Genomic DNA, 14,912 nt, shown 5'->3' with positions numbered 1-14,912 from the left:
AATTAAAGCTTTTTTGCAAATGAAAAAACTGGTCCTACAACTCCTGAGAGATCAGATCTGGCGATCTTCTTAATAACAACTTGTAGTTCACGTATTCTTCAGAGCACTGAACATGAACAGGAACATTCTTCCTTGCGTAGGCAGTCATTGGCGAGATTTCAGCGAAGTCGTATGGTGCTGCTCTATTCAGCACACTAAAATAATGTGGCTGTGGAAGGGTTACGTCATTTTATTCCTCATTATTCGCAGCACCGATTCTCAAAGTAATTCTTACTGTGCTAAAGGTGTTTTAAGGATATTTTATCGATTTTGTCTACTATGTGTGATTTGCAGACGGAGCGACCTGTTATACATCATCGGGAATAACCGGTGTATGCCGAAGTATCACGTCATGTCCTACCGCGTTCCAGTTGAATATCAACCCCTTTAGTTTGTTTGGAGCCGCTCCACGAGGATGTCAAAACTTCCTGGGCATTGGTAGCGTATGCTGTTCGCTGGCAGCTTCAAATGCGATTCCCACAACCGCAACTGCACCACCGAGAGCAACCGAGCCTTTCGTCGTCCCGACTACTAGGCAGACCTCTACTTCTACTACCACTGCACGTCCTAGTGTTCAATTGGAGTGTGTGCGAACGGATGGCACCGTGGGACCCTGCGTTTCCGAGAAAACCATACCCAGCACAGTGAATGTGGTGAGTCAGATCGACAGACGGAATCGAAAACAATTCCCATAAATGAACCTGATGAACATCATTATTTTAATGCATCTCCAGCCGATGACAATCAGTACTACCACGGTACGATCTTCGACCATTCGCACAACCACACCGATCGTTCTACAGAAACGGTTGGATAAGGAACCCATTTTCGATAAACCGGTAATCCTGCCAACACCGAGCTCTGGTTGCGGAATCAGCGATGTACAACATAACAGAGTGGTCGGAGGTGTACCAGCTGCCCTGCATGGATGGCCTTGGATGGCTTTGGTTGGCTACGATGAAGGTTTTGGTGACGTAGAATTTCGATGCGGTGGATCACTTATCACTGATCGCCATGTTCTTACGGCGGCGCACTGCATTCTAGCATCACTGTAAGAATACCAGACACAGCACGTGCAAAAAAGTCTAGAAGCTAACCTCGGAATCCTTACAGATCTGTTGTGCGATTGGGCGAACATGATATGGACAATCAAACGGAGTCGGCCCACGTGGATGTTCCGATTTATAAGGTAAACGGTCGGCCACAAGTTTTTGACTATTCATTGTAATGTTACAGCATGATAACTGACATTCACATCGTTTATTTATTGCAGTACGTTTCTCATCCATCGTATGATACGTTCGATGGACATTCGGATCTTGCAGTATTGTTTATGTCAAAAGCGGTGGAATTCAATGGTAAACGGTTATAAAATTATTTCCCATATTATCGTTCAGTGTAACCTGAATTGTTATACGCTTTTTCCCCAGACGCGATCAAACCCATTTGTCTTCCCTCGGTAGACCCCGTGCGGAGTACTGATTTCACTGGCTACAACCCTTTTATAGCCGGTTGGGGACGCACTGACGAGTCGGGATTGGAAGCGAAAGTACTGCAAGAATTACAAATACCAATCCTCGAGAACGAAGAGTGCAGTCAACTGTACAAGAAGATACGGAAGCAGTTTACCAAAAAACAGTTCAACGAAGCAGTGCTGTGCGCCGGGTTTTTGGAAGGTGGCAAGGATTCGTGCCAGGGCGATAGTGGAGGACCTTTGATGTTGCCTTATTTGATCAACAAAAAGTTCCACTACTTCCAGATTGGCATCGTCTCCTACGGCATTGGATGTGCCCGAGCCGAGCTACCGGGTGTTTACACTAGAGTAGTTACATTTGTCGACTGGATAGTGCAGCGTATTTCAACACATTGATACTGTAGTGAACTTTTCCGATGCAAAACGATCCGATTCCAGACCCTACTAGCAATAACAGCGTACACACAGATTTTTCATTAGTAGATTAAAATCCAGTAAATATATTTGATTAACGATCATTCCTACAAACGATATAAAAATTAAAACGTAAAAAATATTATTCTGACACTGTTCATTAAAAATCTTTTTCAAAGATAAGACCATTTGGCAATCAACATTGCTACATCATTTTCGACTACTTACAAAATTTAGCACCGATGCGTGAACTGTTTAAAAATATTCTCCCAACCAAATGTGAGAAAACTGTATACGTTTAAAACTTTAAGCAGAAATCATCTGTATCTCGCCTTATCTTGTGCAATTCGTTAAAACAGTTACAAAATTGTTAAAACATTGTAATGATCTTATTGGTTTTGCTTGGTTTTCCTGTCACTACACATCTCACTTTTTGCAGCGTTAAATTTGTCGAAGCACATTTAAAGCTAATCATTAACGTTTCGTTATTGTTTTGGTTAATAGACACTGTTTTCTTGGCTATATGCAGTTATGTTATACAAATAATTTGTATTAAATTACTACGACTGCGGTTTGTGTCGATATTGTACTAGCATGATCCTCGCCTAGAACACGTACCCGCATCGATACAACGCGGATCATACGTTTGATTTCAATGACTCAACAACTTCTTACTCTTTCCGTCTCGCTTGATTAGATTATTGTTCTGCATCAGAACTTGATCCGTGCTTGTGTATATTGCAACTACCTTCTTCTATGAAGGCCCATTACTTTTCTCAAGTTTAACACTTAGCTAACTATGAATAAGTCTTTCGATATTTTGAGTTTAAACACGTCCGCGTTATCAAATTCGTAGATGATATATGCAGGTTTGCCATTGTTGTATTGTGCACCGATGCATTTGTAGGAGAGTGCTGTAAAATACACTCATCGACGTAACATGACAGAACAAAAATCATGATTCGACCATATTTGAAAAATTGTAGCGATCGAAATTTGCGATCTTAAAAAAAGAACATGGGAATCGTATAGGAAAGTATAGCCAAAGAGCTAATGGATAATTTTGATTGATTGATTTTCGACTCACTTGCTCGTACTTATCATGAAATGAAATGGCAATGTAGAATCATTTGTGCGATATTTCAAAAGTTGCTTATGGCACAGCATAATGGCTTTTTAATAAAAACTGCAATAAAAAAAGGACACAAGCGAAATATCGCATTTGGCGACAGAAAACAATTATAAAAATTTAAATAAATACGCCGACATACTGCCGGCACTGCTGGCAGTTAATTCACGGTTGAAATGTGTGAGTTAAGTTCGATAAGTTTCTTTTTGATGTTGTATCTCATAGTCAGTTGTATGTTTATCCCGCTTACAGCAGGACTTGGGCACTTTGGCACAAAAACATCCCACATTCTACCTTGCATTCTATTAGATTAGCATTCTAGTCACACACACGTGTTATTAAGGGATTCTCTTAATGCGTTCTATCGTGATCTTGTAATTTTACACCCCTATAGTAGGCCTTAGCTAGTTTACCAAGAAATGATTTCCATTCAAAATCATGGAGTGATCAATCAACGAAGAAACTGCTCGCATTTATCGTTTCAGTTAGTTGCAAAGACCGATGAGGATGCTGTGGTTTCAAAGTACCATCAGAAGTAAAAATCAATTCCGCTTGTGGGATGCGTGTCTACAGGATACAGCACTTTTTTCTGTTTTTCCGTTTGCCCTTTTCGTCAATGAGCGGACGCTCGGAGAGCTGAAACTTTCGTACTACTCGCACCAGCTCGTGGAACGCTTGATCGACGTTAATACGCAGCTTCGCACTGCACTCGATGTAAGGGATTTTTAGCTGTCGGCTCAGCTGTTGCGCTTCCTCCAGCGAAACGACCCGTTGGTGATCAAGATCTGACTTGTTGCCTACCATCAACATCGGAAATTCATCTCGATCCTTCACACGCAGTATTTGTTTGTGGAATTTGTATATCTCGTCAAAGCTGGCGTGATCCGTAACGGCAAATACTAACAAAAATCCCTCACCGGAACGCATGTACTGCTCACGCATTGCACTGAACTCCTCCTGCCCGGCCGTGTCAAGAACTGGTAAGATAAAGTGCCATTAGTGGTGGAACGGAGACTTTTCTCAAGTAGTTAGCTGCTCACTATCTAGTTTAGCTGGCATATCGTCGATGACGCATTGTTTGGTGTAAGAATCTTCGATCGTGGGATCATAGTCGGTTACAAAATAACTCTAAAAATAAGAAACAGTATGTTTTCGAATTATGCAAGTGCGAATATTTTCTTTGTATTTTTTTTCTTGAAAATCAAAAAACATTAAATCTTAGATATGGTTACACTTTATCAATTGAAATTAGTAGCAAATTCATTTTATTTTATTTTATATTTCTCATTTCCATTGTAAATCGAAGTACCTTTATAAAGCACAATTGATTCGAGAAGTTTTAAACACAATTTATACTGCCATTTACAGAACACAGTTTCATTGCTCCTACGTTTAACGGAATCCCAAGCCAGTGGGTTGCTATTTATAGCGTTTATGAACAATAATTGAAAATATTTTTAGAACTGCTGTTCACTTTCTTTTGCATTACTCATCGCATTTGGATGTAACGTGATTTGTTTCTACTAGCCACATTATGGACGTTGCTATACTTTTAAAATTCGATAAAAACCAATCTTAGAATAGATTTGCTATACGTTTAGAGCATGGATGGACGCGGGAACATTTAAACACATGAATATGACATGATTTTTGGTCATTGTTATAAATCGGTTTTAGACTAAAGATCGAAAGGTATCCTTCAACAATGCCGCGCCCGTCCATTGCATGCTGAAGGCCACAGGCAGAGTGCATCACTAAGAATAGATACAACTTGTTGCATGATTGTGCTGTGCAACTTCATATAATAAATTCATTAGCATCTGTTTTCAAGGTTCTGTGTGTGCGGATGGCTTATTCGGCGGTCCAAGGTCCCACGATCCGTTGGTCCCTCAGCCTTATGCACACCACCTGCCTCGTGTCAGATGTCGCTTACTTTGGCTGCTCGACAGATGAACGTGTAAACACTACCATGTCTACTTATGGTAAATTCCTTCACCATATCGATAGTGTGAAACGATCGATACCGGATATCGTTTCGAATCTTCCAGTACGATTCAAGATAGAAGCCACTGTGATTCAAAATTAAGCATCGTTGGCATCGATCGAAATGAGCCATATGATGTTCCTTTACCTTGGCCATCAAGAGCCGATCGTACGCAAAGAGCAACGAAATGGTCCAAGAATTATGTGGGCGAAACCGATGTGAGTGGCCTCCATTTCGCTCGCGATCAACGATCTGTTGGTGGCGGATGACGTCGCCTAACTTGCGCCGTGATTTACAGTCCATGATTGGCTAGTGTGAAATATATTTGCATTCCCCGTCTCGTTTCTTCGTTGGATCGAGTGTAACGAAAAAGATTACGCGGGCGAAGATTGCTCACTCAGCCGATCACTGAACGAGAAGCTGACGAAAAGTTTACTCCTTTTCATGTGCGGAGAACAAATCAGCGATAGCGAAACGCTTACCGCAGGCGTGCCTTACGATCCGCATTGTAAATGGATCTTATCTCCTGTTGTTGTACTAACAGATGCTCTATTTTTCGGTTTACCTTACGCAAGGAGGCTCTTAACTGACTTAAGGAACTGTCCGTCGTGGTTCGAGGGAATGCATACACAGGGACGTTGCGATATCGCAATGTTTAACTAAATGCTAAAAATACCTGAATGAATTGGATTGTGATAGCCGATTTGCCAACGCCTCCACCACCCACAACGACCAGCTTGAAGGTCTGAGCGTAGCCTGCATGCGTTTGGTTGTAACGGGACATTCTGGAACTACTCAAGGGATTGGGTCCGCGGGATCGCAACAAACCGGGAATCCACAGATAACACACACTCGCGCTAAGCACAATAGGAGAAAGGGACACGCACTACACTGGGTTAAACAATCGAAACGAACTAATAACCGACGGTGCGTTTACTAACAACAAAACGAAACAAAATAATGAGAACAGATTCACTGTTTCTTCTTGTTTTTCCTGTTCGTGATCTGGTGAGCAAAACCCTTCATCTTGACAGGTTGCTATCTCGTACGTTTATAATGCTATTTCCGATGTTTCACGCGTTAAACTGTTTAAGGACTGTATAAACGCACATGTTGATCTACATTGAAGCAAATTTTTTAAAATTTTGACTTTATTTTTACTATTTGAAACTATTTTGAGGCACTAAAATGAAAGCATCAAAAGATGGTTATTTCTAACGTATGGTTTGTATCTAGCCATCCATTTTGCTGTTTTATAGTAATATTTTCGATATACATCTAGCTCTTACTAGTGCAAATAGGCTGGTAGAAAACAAATCATTACTTTAATTTTACTTTTGAATTGCCTGTATCAGGCATAGCACTAATTTTGTCAGGCCAATGGAAACGATTGACTCATGTAAAATTTCCGTCACATTGCCGTTCGCAGACATGGAGAGTTTTTACTGTCGTTTTCATAATGCCCGAACTAGTATCGAATGTTGATGTATCGCAGAGTTGCAGCATAAAAAATGTTCCAAATGAGAACAATCGGTCGTTACTTCATCCTGATATAATTCGCAAGGTTTTGCAATCAAAATGTATGCTGAGTAACACCAGTAGCATTTTAGCTTTTAGTGAAGGCACACCAAACTTATGGTGGAATATTTAAAAATCCTACCAGCTTCAACAAAATGCTTCAACAGTTGGCAGCAATTTCTACTTTGTTCTTCCTTCCTCACGTGTGTGGCCAAAGTAAGTACGGAGTATATTTCGAATTTGAAAATGTCAAGATAAGATGCTAGTAAAGCAAAAAAGCACGAATTCAAAGTCAAACTGGGAGTATTTTACAACCACTTTAACTTCAAGTGTGCTTACCGAAGAGCAGTGAAGAGATATTTCAGTTGACAAACATCTAAAATTCAGTTAAATAAACATTAAATGTTGAAACTAAACCAGGTGTTTGTTTCTAGCAATGACCAGTCGTTAATGACTATAATGATGTGGAACTCTTTGCGTTCATCGCACGTGAGAGGCACACGCGTAATGGATCAACCCCCAAATGCTACGCTCTAGTAAATCTTTCACTGTTCGTATGTTTTCGAATGCTTGGTGAGCCAAGTGCGTGAGATAATTCTATTTTGATCAGTATGCTTCGGTAACTTTTTCATCGACCTTTCTACTCAGTTCGATGTATAGCAATGTGCTCTTGGGTTCATATGCAATAAGCATATTGAGTACACGACAACACGTTTCAGCGTGAGGATGATCATCAAAGTTGACATTGGAAGTTTTTGTGCTACCCAAAGTAGTGCTATTGTTCCTGTTTTTATGAATTAGACTCCTAAAGTTTAAAAGCGGCTAACAGTCTGATCATGTACTAGTTGTGCTCTTCGTACTGATTCATAGTGTTGTGCATTTATTGTCGCGGTGAGGCACCAGTGCTGTGGGAAAGTGATGTCTTTGGATGAGATCTGCTGGAAATTGATATTGTTTCCGTGGCTGGTGAAGTTAGCCCATTGGAAGGGAATCTGTCACAATCGCTTCAAAACGACGATACCCTTTCCTTACATTACCCTGCCGCCGAATTTTTCTTTTCCTGCATCGACAGTGTCCTCGACGATTCCTTTCACTCCTTTGACCAGCCCTTCGATCACATTTAGCACTGGACCCAACCCGACAGGACCACCTTTCACCTCTACTCCATTCGGATCGACGACTCCTTCCGTGCCACTAACGTTTACCGCAACCGTTTCCACCCAGACGATTCCTGTGCCAGCGCCTACCTCAACTACTTTCAATACCCAAGGCACTCTTACATCCACTGTTGTGCCAACAACCTTCCCCACGAATACGATTCCAAATCCAGGACTGACCGGCACCTCAAACACGCCTCTCTTTCCAACAGTCACATTTACAAACCCTTCCGTTCCGACTGCGAGTACAATTCCTGGTGCGATATTAACGTCGACTCTGGGACCGATAACACCCATCACGGGTATATCTCCGCTGCCGACATTCCCAACATTTCTCTCGACAATTAATCCCCCAACACTGACTAGCACAGTTCCCACCACTAACGGAGTGACGTCTACCGTGTCCTGTCCGGCAATTCCACAAATTTGTCCTCTGTCAGTACTCACATCGACTACGTTCGTTACAAGCCCAGCGCCCAGCATTGATCCTAGACAAACGTTTAACGGATGCCCATGTATTGATCCTAGGGTTCTACCCTTAATCTCCACGGCTAGTATATAACAAAAAACAATTGAATGTATGTTGAGTGAAAAAACAGCAGCACCAACAGCTCTCCTGTGAAGACCGTTTCAAATTGTGCTTGCAGATGACAGCTGCCTTACACCCAATGCACAGAATGGGATCTGCATCATGTACGTGAACTGTGATTTCATCCTTCAACTGATCATACGCAATGCTAATCTTCGTGATCCATCGATCGAGAACTACGTAGCCCAATCCATCTGTGGCTACATTGATGTGACTCCCATGGTAACTATGTCAACATGATTTCCAGTCTATTGTACACTTGAAAGATCCTCCGTTACCATATCAGGTGTGCTGTCCCACGCTTAGATTTGCTCAAGGAAGCTCAAACTCTTCCAGCAGCTCTACTAGCCCTACTTCCGGAACTACTACCGGATCTGGGACTTTTTTTTTCGCTAGCACGGCAGCCCCCACCAGTCAACCGTCGAATGTAGGTTCTGGAACTGTTACTACCGGTTACTCAACGGTCAGATTGCCCACGAACGATGTCGATCGCTGTGGAATGTCGAATGCCACTCATATGCGCGTGGTTGGTGGCGTAGATGCACAATTGAACGCCTGGCCGTGGATGGCAGCGTTGGGCTACCGTTCTTCATCGTTCGAGCTCAATTCTGGGCCGCGTTTTCTCTGCGGAGGTACGCTAATCACCACGAGCCACGTGCTCACGGTAGCCCACTGCATCCAGGTTGGGCTGTACTTTGTGCGTCTCGGTGAGTACGACATCACGTCCGACCAGGACGGGGCCAGCCCGGTTGATGTCTACGTTCTGCGATGGCTCATACACGAACGCTACGACGTGAAGACCATTCACAATGACATCGCGCTGGTTTTGCTGCAAAAAACTGTCACCATCAGCGACGCCGTGCGGCCGATTTGTCTACCCCTGGAGACTCGCCAGCGTACTAAGGATCTCACCTACTATGCACCCTTCATCGCCGGTTGGGGAGCGGTCTCATTTAATGGTCCCTCTGCCACTAAGCTGCAGGAGGCGCAAGTGGTAGTACTTCCGGTCGATCAGTGCGCCTTCAACTATAAGCTGTATTTCCCCGGACAGATCTTTGATGACACGGTGCTATGTGCCGGGTTCCCCCAAGGGGGCAAAGACTCCTGCCAAGGCGATAGTGGTGGTCCACTAATGTTACCCGAGGTTAGTATAACAACCCAGCCAGTAGCTATGCCACTGAGCAATGCGTCACTCTCTCGAGTGGTCAATGATTCACGTCAAAGCACCTGGCATTACGTCCGGCCGTGGCAAACACGGCCCAGAGGTCGCGTTTGTCTAGACGTAAGACCAGCTGAGTCACTGATTTGCTACTGTTTTGTTTTCGGTGTGGAACCATCTTCTTTTGCAGCTATCGTCAAACAGTCAGTATTATTACTACACACTCATCGGACTCGTCTCGTACGGTTACGAATGTGCTCGTGCCGGATTTCCGGGCGTCTACGTGAAAATCACGGCATATCTTCCTTGGATCGAGGCAAACCTTAACTTCTGATTGGGCATCAATAAACAATTATCTACTCTATGTGATAGTGCACAGTCCCGGCCAAGGTTTGCGATTGCAAGGCTTGCGTCATCGTCCGCACGAGGAATATTCAACACATATTATGCTTTTTCTTCTCCGTCGTCTCGACTCCTCGATTCTATTTTGCGATGCACATCTACTCCTGCCAACTAACGAACATCTTCGACGATAAATGAAAATGTATCATCTCGGCAGAGTATTAGATAGTGCTTTGAGATTGTATGTTTGCCGCGGTCCGAGCATTCTCATGTGGCCTAAAGAGACCGGTACTCGGACGTTCGACGCGCGATCACCAGAACCTCACCAGAACCGGTTGCTAATGAGAAGACCTGTTTTGTGCCTTCGTACTGTTTACCTTCCCGCTTTGGCTGCCGAATAAAATGCAAATTCAAGTTTAAGGCAATCGCATGAGCTGGTTTCGGTGACCCTCGTCCGGGTATATGGGAAGGGATTGCCAATCTGTTTTGGTTTTGTTTGTTGCGTTTGCCTCCACACGTTATCGAATTGTGCTGGAAAGCTGGTAGGGGTGAAGGAAGTCAATAAGAGGGTGATAAACTCTACTACTTCGGTTGATCCGTGTCAATAGAAGCAGCTCAAGGATGGGAGGATGTCTGAAGGAGAAAATAAAATACACTTTATCGTTTACCATTATTCCCCGAACGCCATGTTGGTTTATCAAACGATCATTCGAAATTGCTCCTTTCATTAAGTAAGCGTATCCATTAAGATAATTAAGTCCTATGATCGATCTTATGATTCAACGCACTAGACCAGTAGTAGAATAAATTACTATGAACTTGACATACTAAAGTCACTAAGTGCACGTTGGAATTTATTTTCCGTTAAACCTTAGAAATATTTCTCATGTAACAATATGGAAGACTAATGGTGAATGAAGTATCTAAAAGAATAGACAGTTGACCTCACACATTTGTCTCATAAAAAGCAGCAAATGTTTTTAGAAATCAATTAATAAGCTACATTCAAATGTAACTGTAGATAAAATAGTCACTAATCTGAAAAAGATGAAATTCGTATACAGCCCTATATACACGTATAGCCACTGTTGGCATCTAATGTGATTGTCTGTAACACTTGTTACCCCGTTTGCTGTCCACTAAGTATAATATGCAGCACGCGACAAACCTTGATGGAAGATAACACGGCTCTACTATCGATATGCAAAATACCCTCCTTGGCGCTACATCTTCTCACGCCTCGAGCCGTAATCGAGTCAAAGATCATCAATAATCTAATAAACTACCTTTCACGTGTACAGAACTGACTGCTCCATATGCATGAGCAGCATCCAGCATCAGCTACTCATTTTGTTGCACCTCGTGTTTGTTCGATGGTTTTGCATAGATTCATACTTCAATGAAAGCAGGAATGACAATCTCCGCTGCAATGATTTACAACCACAAGGTGAGATGGCACCTTATCGATGGAACTGGGAAATGAAAGTAGAAAATGTTCCCCCATGAACTACGAGACGGAATTAACCGCCACTGTTTGTTTTGTAACTGTCTAAATCTTCCAATTGCTAAACCCCTGATTGATCTCACGGGGGTTTTCTGAGCTTGACGATGCCGAAGCGACCCACTGATAGCTCTTCCGGCGAGTTGTGGAAGGACCGGGTAAATGGCAAGGAGACAGGGAGGAGACAGGACGCGGACCGAGAACTGGTTGGTGCTCTCGGTAAGGGTTGTTTCGCGCGATAGTGTGCGAACGGATCGCGCACGTCCCCACCCTCTTAGCATGTCCGCGAATGTACCCATCGACGGTGGTGTTCGTTCGATCCGGTACGGTGACTTCCGATTCTGACTCGCAATTCGCCGGGGTGAGTTTAAAATCTTTACCGAAGAAACGGGTTAACTTTAGTGCTGACGCTACGGTTGATCGAGAAGGAGGTTCTTCTGCTTGCGCGCGCGCAAAGATGTGCCAGTAGGTTTTGGCTGTGCTGTGGGTTCGATTCTTAGCAGCATCCGATCGCTTCCGTAAAGTGAGCTGTGCGCCATAAAAGGTTGCCCAGTTAATTGGCTCCCAAAATTAGTGACATTAATAGCCCGCGATCATGTGGAAGTTAACGTTTGTTATTCTCTGCTGTCTGGCCGTACAGAACGTGCAACCGCAAGGTACGGTCGTCAAGGACTCCCAGATAAGGAGCTGCCGTTGCAATACATTTAAACTTCACGTACCACACGACACACGCACAACACCTCGCGCCGAGGAGTGACCGTGAGGAAAAACCAGTGCCAAGGCCAGAGCCTGGCCCTGCGGCAATGGTGAAGACCTCACGCTATGAAGCGTACAATCACCACTCACCCGTACACTGTACGGATCCGGTCCGGTTTTTCGGGAGGTGAAATTAGCCGGTTCACTGCTTTATCGCTTGTTGCTGTCTTCCGCGGTTTGTGCGTACCGTCGTGATGACACGCAATCATGGCGGAACGGGTGGTTCGATATTTTGGACGTTGTTGAAGCGCCTTTTTTTTCACCTTCTTGAAGTTTCTCACCAACGCGAAGGTGGTTTGCCTCGACTGACATTCAAACGTCTCAGTCATGGCCGACTACGCTGCTGCCCATCAGAAAGGGGTGCGTCGTTATGGCATCGCGAAGCGAATGGTGTTAATCGATAACGCTAACCGACGATCGCTTGGTGGAGATGATGATAATGGTCATTCGCTTGTCAAACAATTGCTACTGCTGGTAGTGCAAGCTGATGGTAGTTGTGCACCGTTCCAGCTTGTTGACCTAAGGCGCAGTCTCCGTTTACTGATGCTGGATTTGCGACAAAACTAGCCAATGTGCGCCAGCAAAATAACGCTCCGTGATGTAGTGGCGTCGGAACATTCAATTTGAAATGCGCAGGATGGAAGAATGGATGGCAATTAAAATACCTGTTTCTTGAGAGTACTACAAACGGAGGAACACCTGCCACGACCATGTCATTAGCTAAGTGTTATGTTTGCTCGCCACGGTTGATAAACGACGATCCAACTGGCTTAGCGGGGTTCATGAGCTCGCGTGAGATTCCCATTTGAATGGCGCCACTGACACTCATCAAACCAACTCCTTCCAACTAACTTCTCCACAACGGGCCAGTTCCCTCCACAATCGGTGTCCTTTCAATGCTTATCCTCCCGCTCTTTCAGCCGACAGATCGTGCTATACCCCGAACGGTCAGATAGGCGTGTGTCAGGTGTTCCAGTACTGCTCGTCCCTGATACGACTGTACCAGTACAATAGAAACCAGGACACGGTGAACTTCCTGCTCGCTTCCCAGCGTAGCTGCGGCAATCGCAACTACAACGGAAGTCCCGTGCTTTGCTGCAGCGATGGCGTGCAGTACGACTCCACTACAACTTCATCTCCTTTTGTAGAGGTCACCACGGCACCTCCGACCGTGCAGCGTACCGCTGACTGCATCGGGCCGGACAACCGCGAAGGCTACTGCATAAGTATGCTGCAAGGAGCTGGATTTCGATCCCCAAGGAACTAATCGGAGTCTCGCGATTCCCTAGGTATCCGCAGCTGTCCAGATGTGTTGAACGAGTTTGTCCAGCGTCAGCGAGACCCACAGTACGTGCAGTATGTCCGTCAGTCCAACGCCGTCTGTAACTACATCCAGCCGAATGTCTGCTGTCCACTGGCCAGACCTGCACCACCTCCACCGGCTCCCCCAACTGTTCCTCCAACGGCACCACCGCCGGCACCGGTCACTGAGGCACCAACACCGGCTCCACCAACATCATCCGTCGGTCCTGCTGAGCTGCTCACACCCGAGACTGGCTGCGGATACAGCCCCGTAGAGCATAACCGTGTTGTCGGAGGTGTTCCGGCTGCACTGAACGGATGGCCCTGGATGGCGCTGGTAGGCTACCGTAACGCACTGGGCGAGGTTTCGTTCAAGTGCGGTGGATCCCTCATCACGAAACGCCACGTCCTGACGGCGGCCCACTGCATCCGGAAGGACTTGTAAGTAACGCCTCGTTGGTGGGAAATTTCCACGCATTGTAACATGTTTCCTATGTCTTACAGGGCGTCGGTTCGACTCGGAGAGCATGATACATCCACAGACGGGGAGACAAACCACATCGACGTGCCCGTGGTTCGGGTGAGTAGTCGTGAAGGTCGACTTTGCGCGTGGCCAGTGAAAGGAATCACCTTTCTAGAGCAATAACTTGTCAATTTGCCCTTTTGCTGTTCACAGTACGAGTCGCACCCATCGTACGATAAGAAGGACGGACACACGGATGTGGCCGTGCTGTACATGGAGTCTGAGGTGCAGTTCAGCGGTAAGTATCGGAAAAGGGTCGTAATTTTGTGCGAGAAAATCAACATCCCTAACGATGTGTCATTTTCATGGGATTTTTCCGACGCCCCATTAGACGCGATCAAGCCAATCTGTCTGCCGTTGAGTGAGACGATCCGTACCAAGAACTTCATCGGCTACACACCGTTCGTGGCGGGTTGGGGTCGCACCCAGGAAGGCGGTAAGTCCGCCAACGTGTTGCAGGAGCTGCAGTTACCGATCATTGCCAACGACGAGTGCCGCACGCTGTACAACAAGATCGGAAAGGTGTTCTCGCAGAAGCAGTTCGACAATGCCGTGATGTGCGCTGGCGTGCTTGAGGGTGGAAAGGACTCGTGCCAGGGTGACAGTGGTGGACCGTTGATGCTGCCGCAGCGCTTTGGTACCAACTTCTACTATTACCAGGTTGGTGTCGTCTCGTACGGTATCGGATGCGCTCGAGCTGAGGTACCCGGTGTGTACACGCGTGTGGCCAGCTTCGTTGACTGGATCCAGCAGAAGGTGGCCGAACCGCTGTAGATGTCCGGCACCGTGATTTTTGTACGTTTTATATCTCATGCTTGCAATAAATGGTATTATTAGTTTTTGAGTACAAACTACAACGTCAGTACCGTGTGTTTGGTACTTGTTAGATGCATTTTTTTTATTCCTATCAGATACAGTGCATTTGTACATCTTCACACGAACGAACGATAGCTCTAACCGCGTAGCTTTGTACCATGGTTGCTTCCATCCAAAGGTACCCTAATTCCTCATTTGAATGTTTGCTG

General features: G+C 45.1%; 4 protein-coding genes across 5 annotated transcripts; 3 read left to right on the top strand and 1 right to left on the bottom strand.

Annotated features, from left to right (window-relative positions):
* The first annotated feature begins 202 nt into the window (after positions 1–202).
* Positions 203–2,022, top strand: LOC128729736 (venom protease-like). The gene is made up of 6 exons (XM_053823090.1): positions 203–263; positions 334–683; positions 774–1,090; positions 1,153–1,228; positions 1,313–1,397; positions 1,470–2,022. The coding sequence occupies exons 1-6, from the start codon at positions 203–205 to the stop codon at positions 1,907–1,909; spliced, it is 1,329 nt and encodes a 442-aa protein (XP_053679065.1). The 3' UTR covers positions 1,910–2,022.
* On the bottom strand, positions 1,989–5,824 carry LOC128730971 (ras-like protein 2). The gene is made up of 3 exons (XM_053824065.1): positions 5,717–5,824; positions 4,097–4,184; positions 1,989–4,033 (listed from the first exon to the last, which is right to left on the bottom strand). The coding sequence occupies exons 1-3, from the start codon at positions 5,822–5,824 to the stop codon at positions 3,624–3,626; spliced, it is 606 nt and encodes a 201-aa protein (XP_053680040.1). The 3' UTR covers positions 1,989–3,623.
* A 1,652-nt stretch (positions 5,825–7,476) lies between these two features.
* Positions 7,477–9,797, top strand: LOC128729577 (mucin-2-like). The gene is given in 4 exon segments (XM_053823074.1): positions 7,477–8,269; positions 8,363–8,544; positions 8,546–9,448; positions 9,654–9,797. Coding segments are annotated over 4 exon segments (2,022 nt in total).
* A 2,003-nt stretch (positions 9,798–11,800) lies between these two features.
* On the top strand, positions 11,801–14,743 carry LOC128730969 (venom protease). Of its 2 annotated transcripts, none has more exons than XM_053824064.1 (6): positions 11,801–11,962; positions 13,211–13,288; positions 13,352–13,805; positions 13,869–13,944; positions 14,041–14,125; positions 14,219–14,743. In XM_053824064.1, exons 1-6 carry the CDS (start codon positions 11,902–11,904, stop codon positions 14,659–14,661), a joined length of 1,197 nt encoding a protein of 398 aa, XP_053680039.1. In that variant the 5' UTR covers positions 11,801–11,901; the 3' UTR covers positions 14,662–14,743. The 2 variants fall into 2 exon arrangements, with proteins under 2 accessions (XP_053680039.1, XP_053680038.1); XM_053824063.1 differs by having other exon boundaries at positions 12,983–13,288.
* The last annotated feature ends 169 nt before the right edge of the window (positions 14,744–14,912 follow it).

This window comes from Anopheles nili, chromosome 2 (genome assembly GCF_943737925.1).
Source record: "Anopheles nili chromosome 2, idAnoNiliSN_F5_01, whole genome shotgun sequence".
NCBI lineage: Eukaryota > Metazoa > Arthropoda > Insecta > Diptera > Culicidae > Anopheles > Anopheles nili.
This window is presented reverse-complemented; position numbering and strand designations above follow the sequence as displayed.

What these genes read in the sequence shown, in the direction of transcription:
- LOC128730971 (XM_053824065.1), bottom strand. Translation starts at nt 5,824, where the DNA reads ATGTCCCGTTACAACCAAACGCATGCAGGCTACGCTCAGACCTTCAAG. An exon ending in TCACAATCCAATTCATTCAG is followed by an intron (nt 4,185 to 5,716) that starts GTATTTTTAGCA and finishes TCTTATTTTTAG; the next exon opens with AGTTATTTTGTAACCGACTA. An exon ending in TATGCCAGCTAAACTAGATA is followed by an intron (nt 4,034 to 4,096) that starts GTGAGCAGCTAA and finishes TTATCTTACCAG; the next exon opens with TTCTTGACACGGCCGGGCAG.
- LOC128730969 (XM_053824063.1), top strand. Translation starts at nt 11,902, where the DNA reads ATGTGGAAGTTAACGTTTGTTATTCTCTGCTGTCTGGCCGTACAGAAC. An exon ending in ACAGAACGTGCAACCGCAAG is followed by an intron (nt 11,963 to 12,982) that starts GTACGGTCGTCA and finishes CCGCTCTTTCAG; the next exon opens with CCGACAGATCGTGCTATACC. An exon ending in CCGCGAAGGCTACTGCATAA is followed by an intron (nt 13,289 to 13,351) that starts GTATGCTGCAAG and finishes GCGATTCCCTAG; the next exon opens with GTATCCGCAGCTGTCCAGAT.
- LOC128729736 (XM_053823090.1), top strand. Translation starts at nt 203, where the DNA reads ATGTGGCTGTGGAAGGGTTACGTCATTTTATTCCTCATTATTCGCAGC. An exon ending in CACTGCATTCTAGCATCACT is followed by an intron (nt 1,091 to 1,152) that starts GTAAGAATACCA and finishes GAATCCTTACAG; the next exon opens with ATCTGTTGTGCGATTGGGCG. An exon ending in TGGATGTTCCGATTTATAAG is followed by an intron (nt 1,229 to 1,312) that starts GTAAACGGTCGG and finishes TATTTATTGCAG; the next exon opens with TACGTTTCTCATCCATCGTA.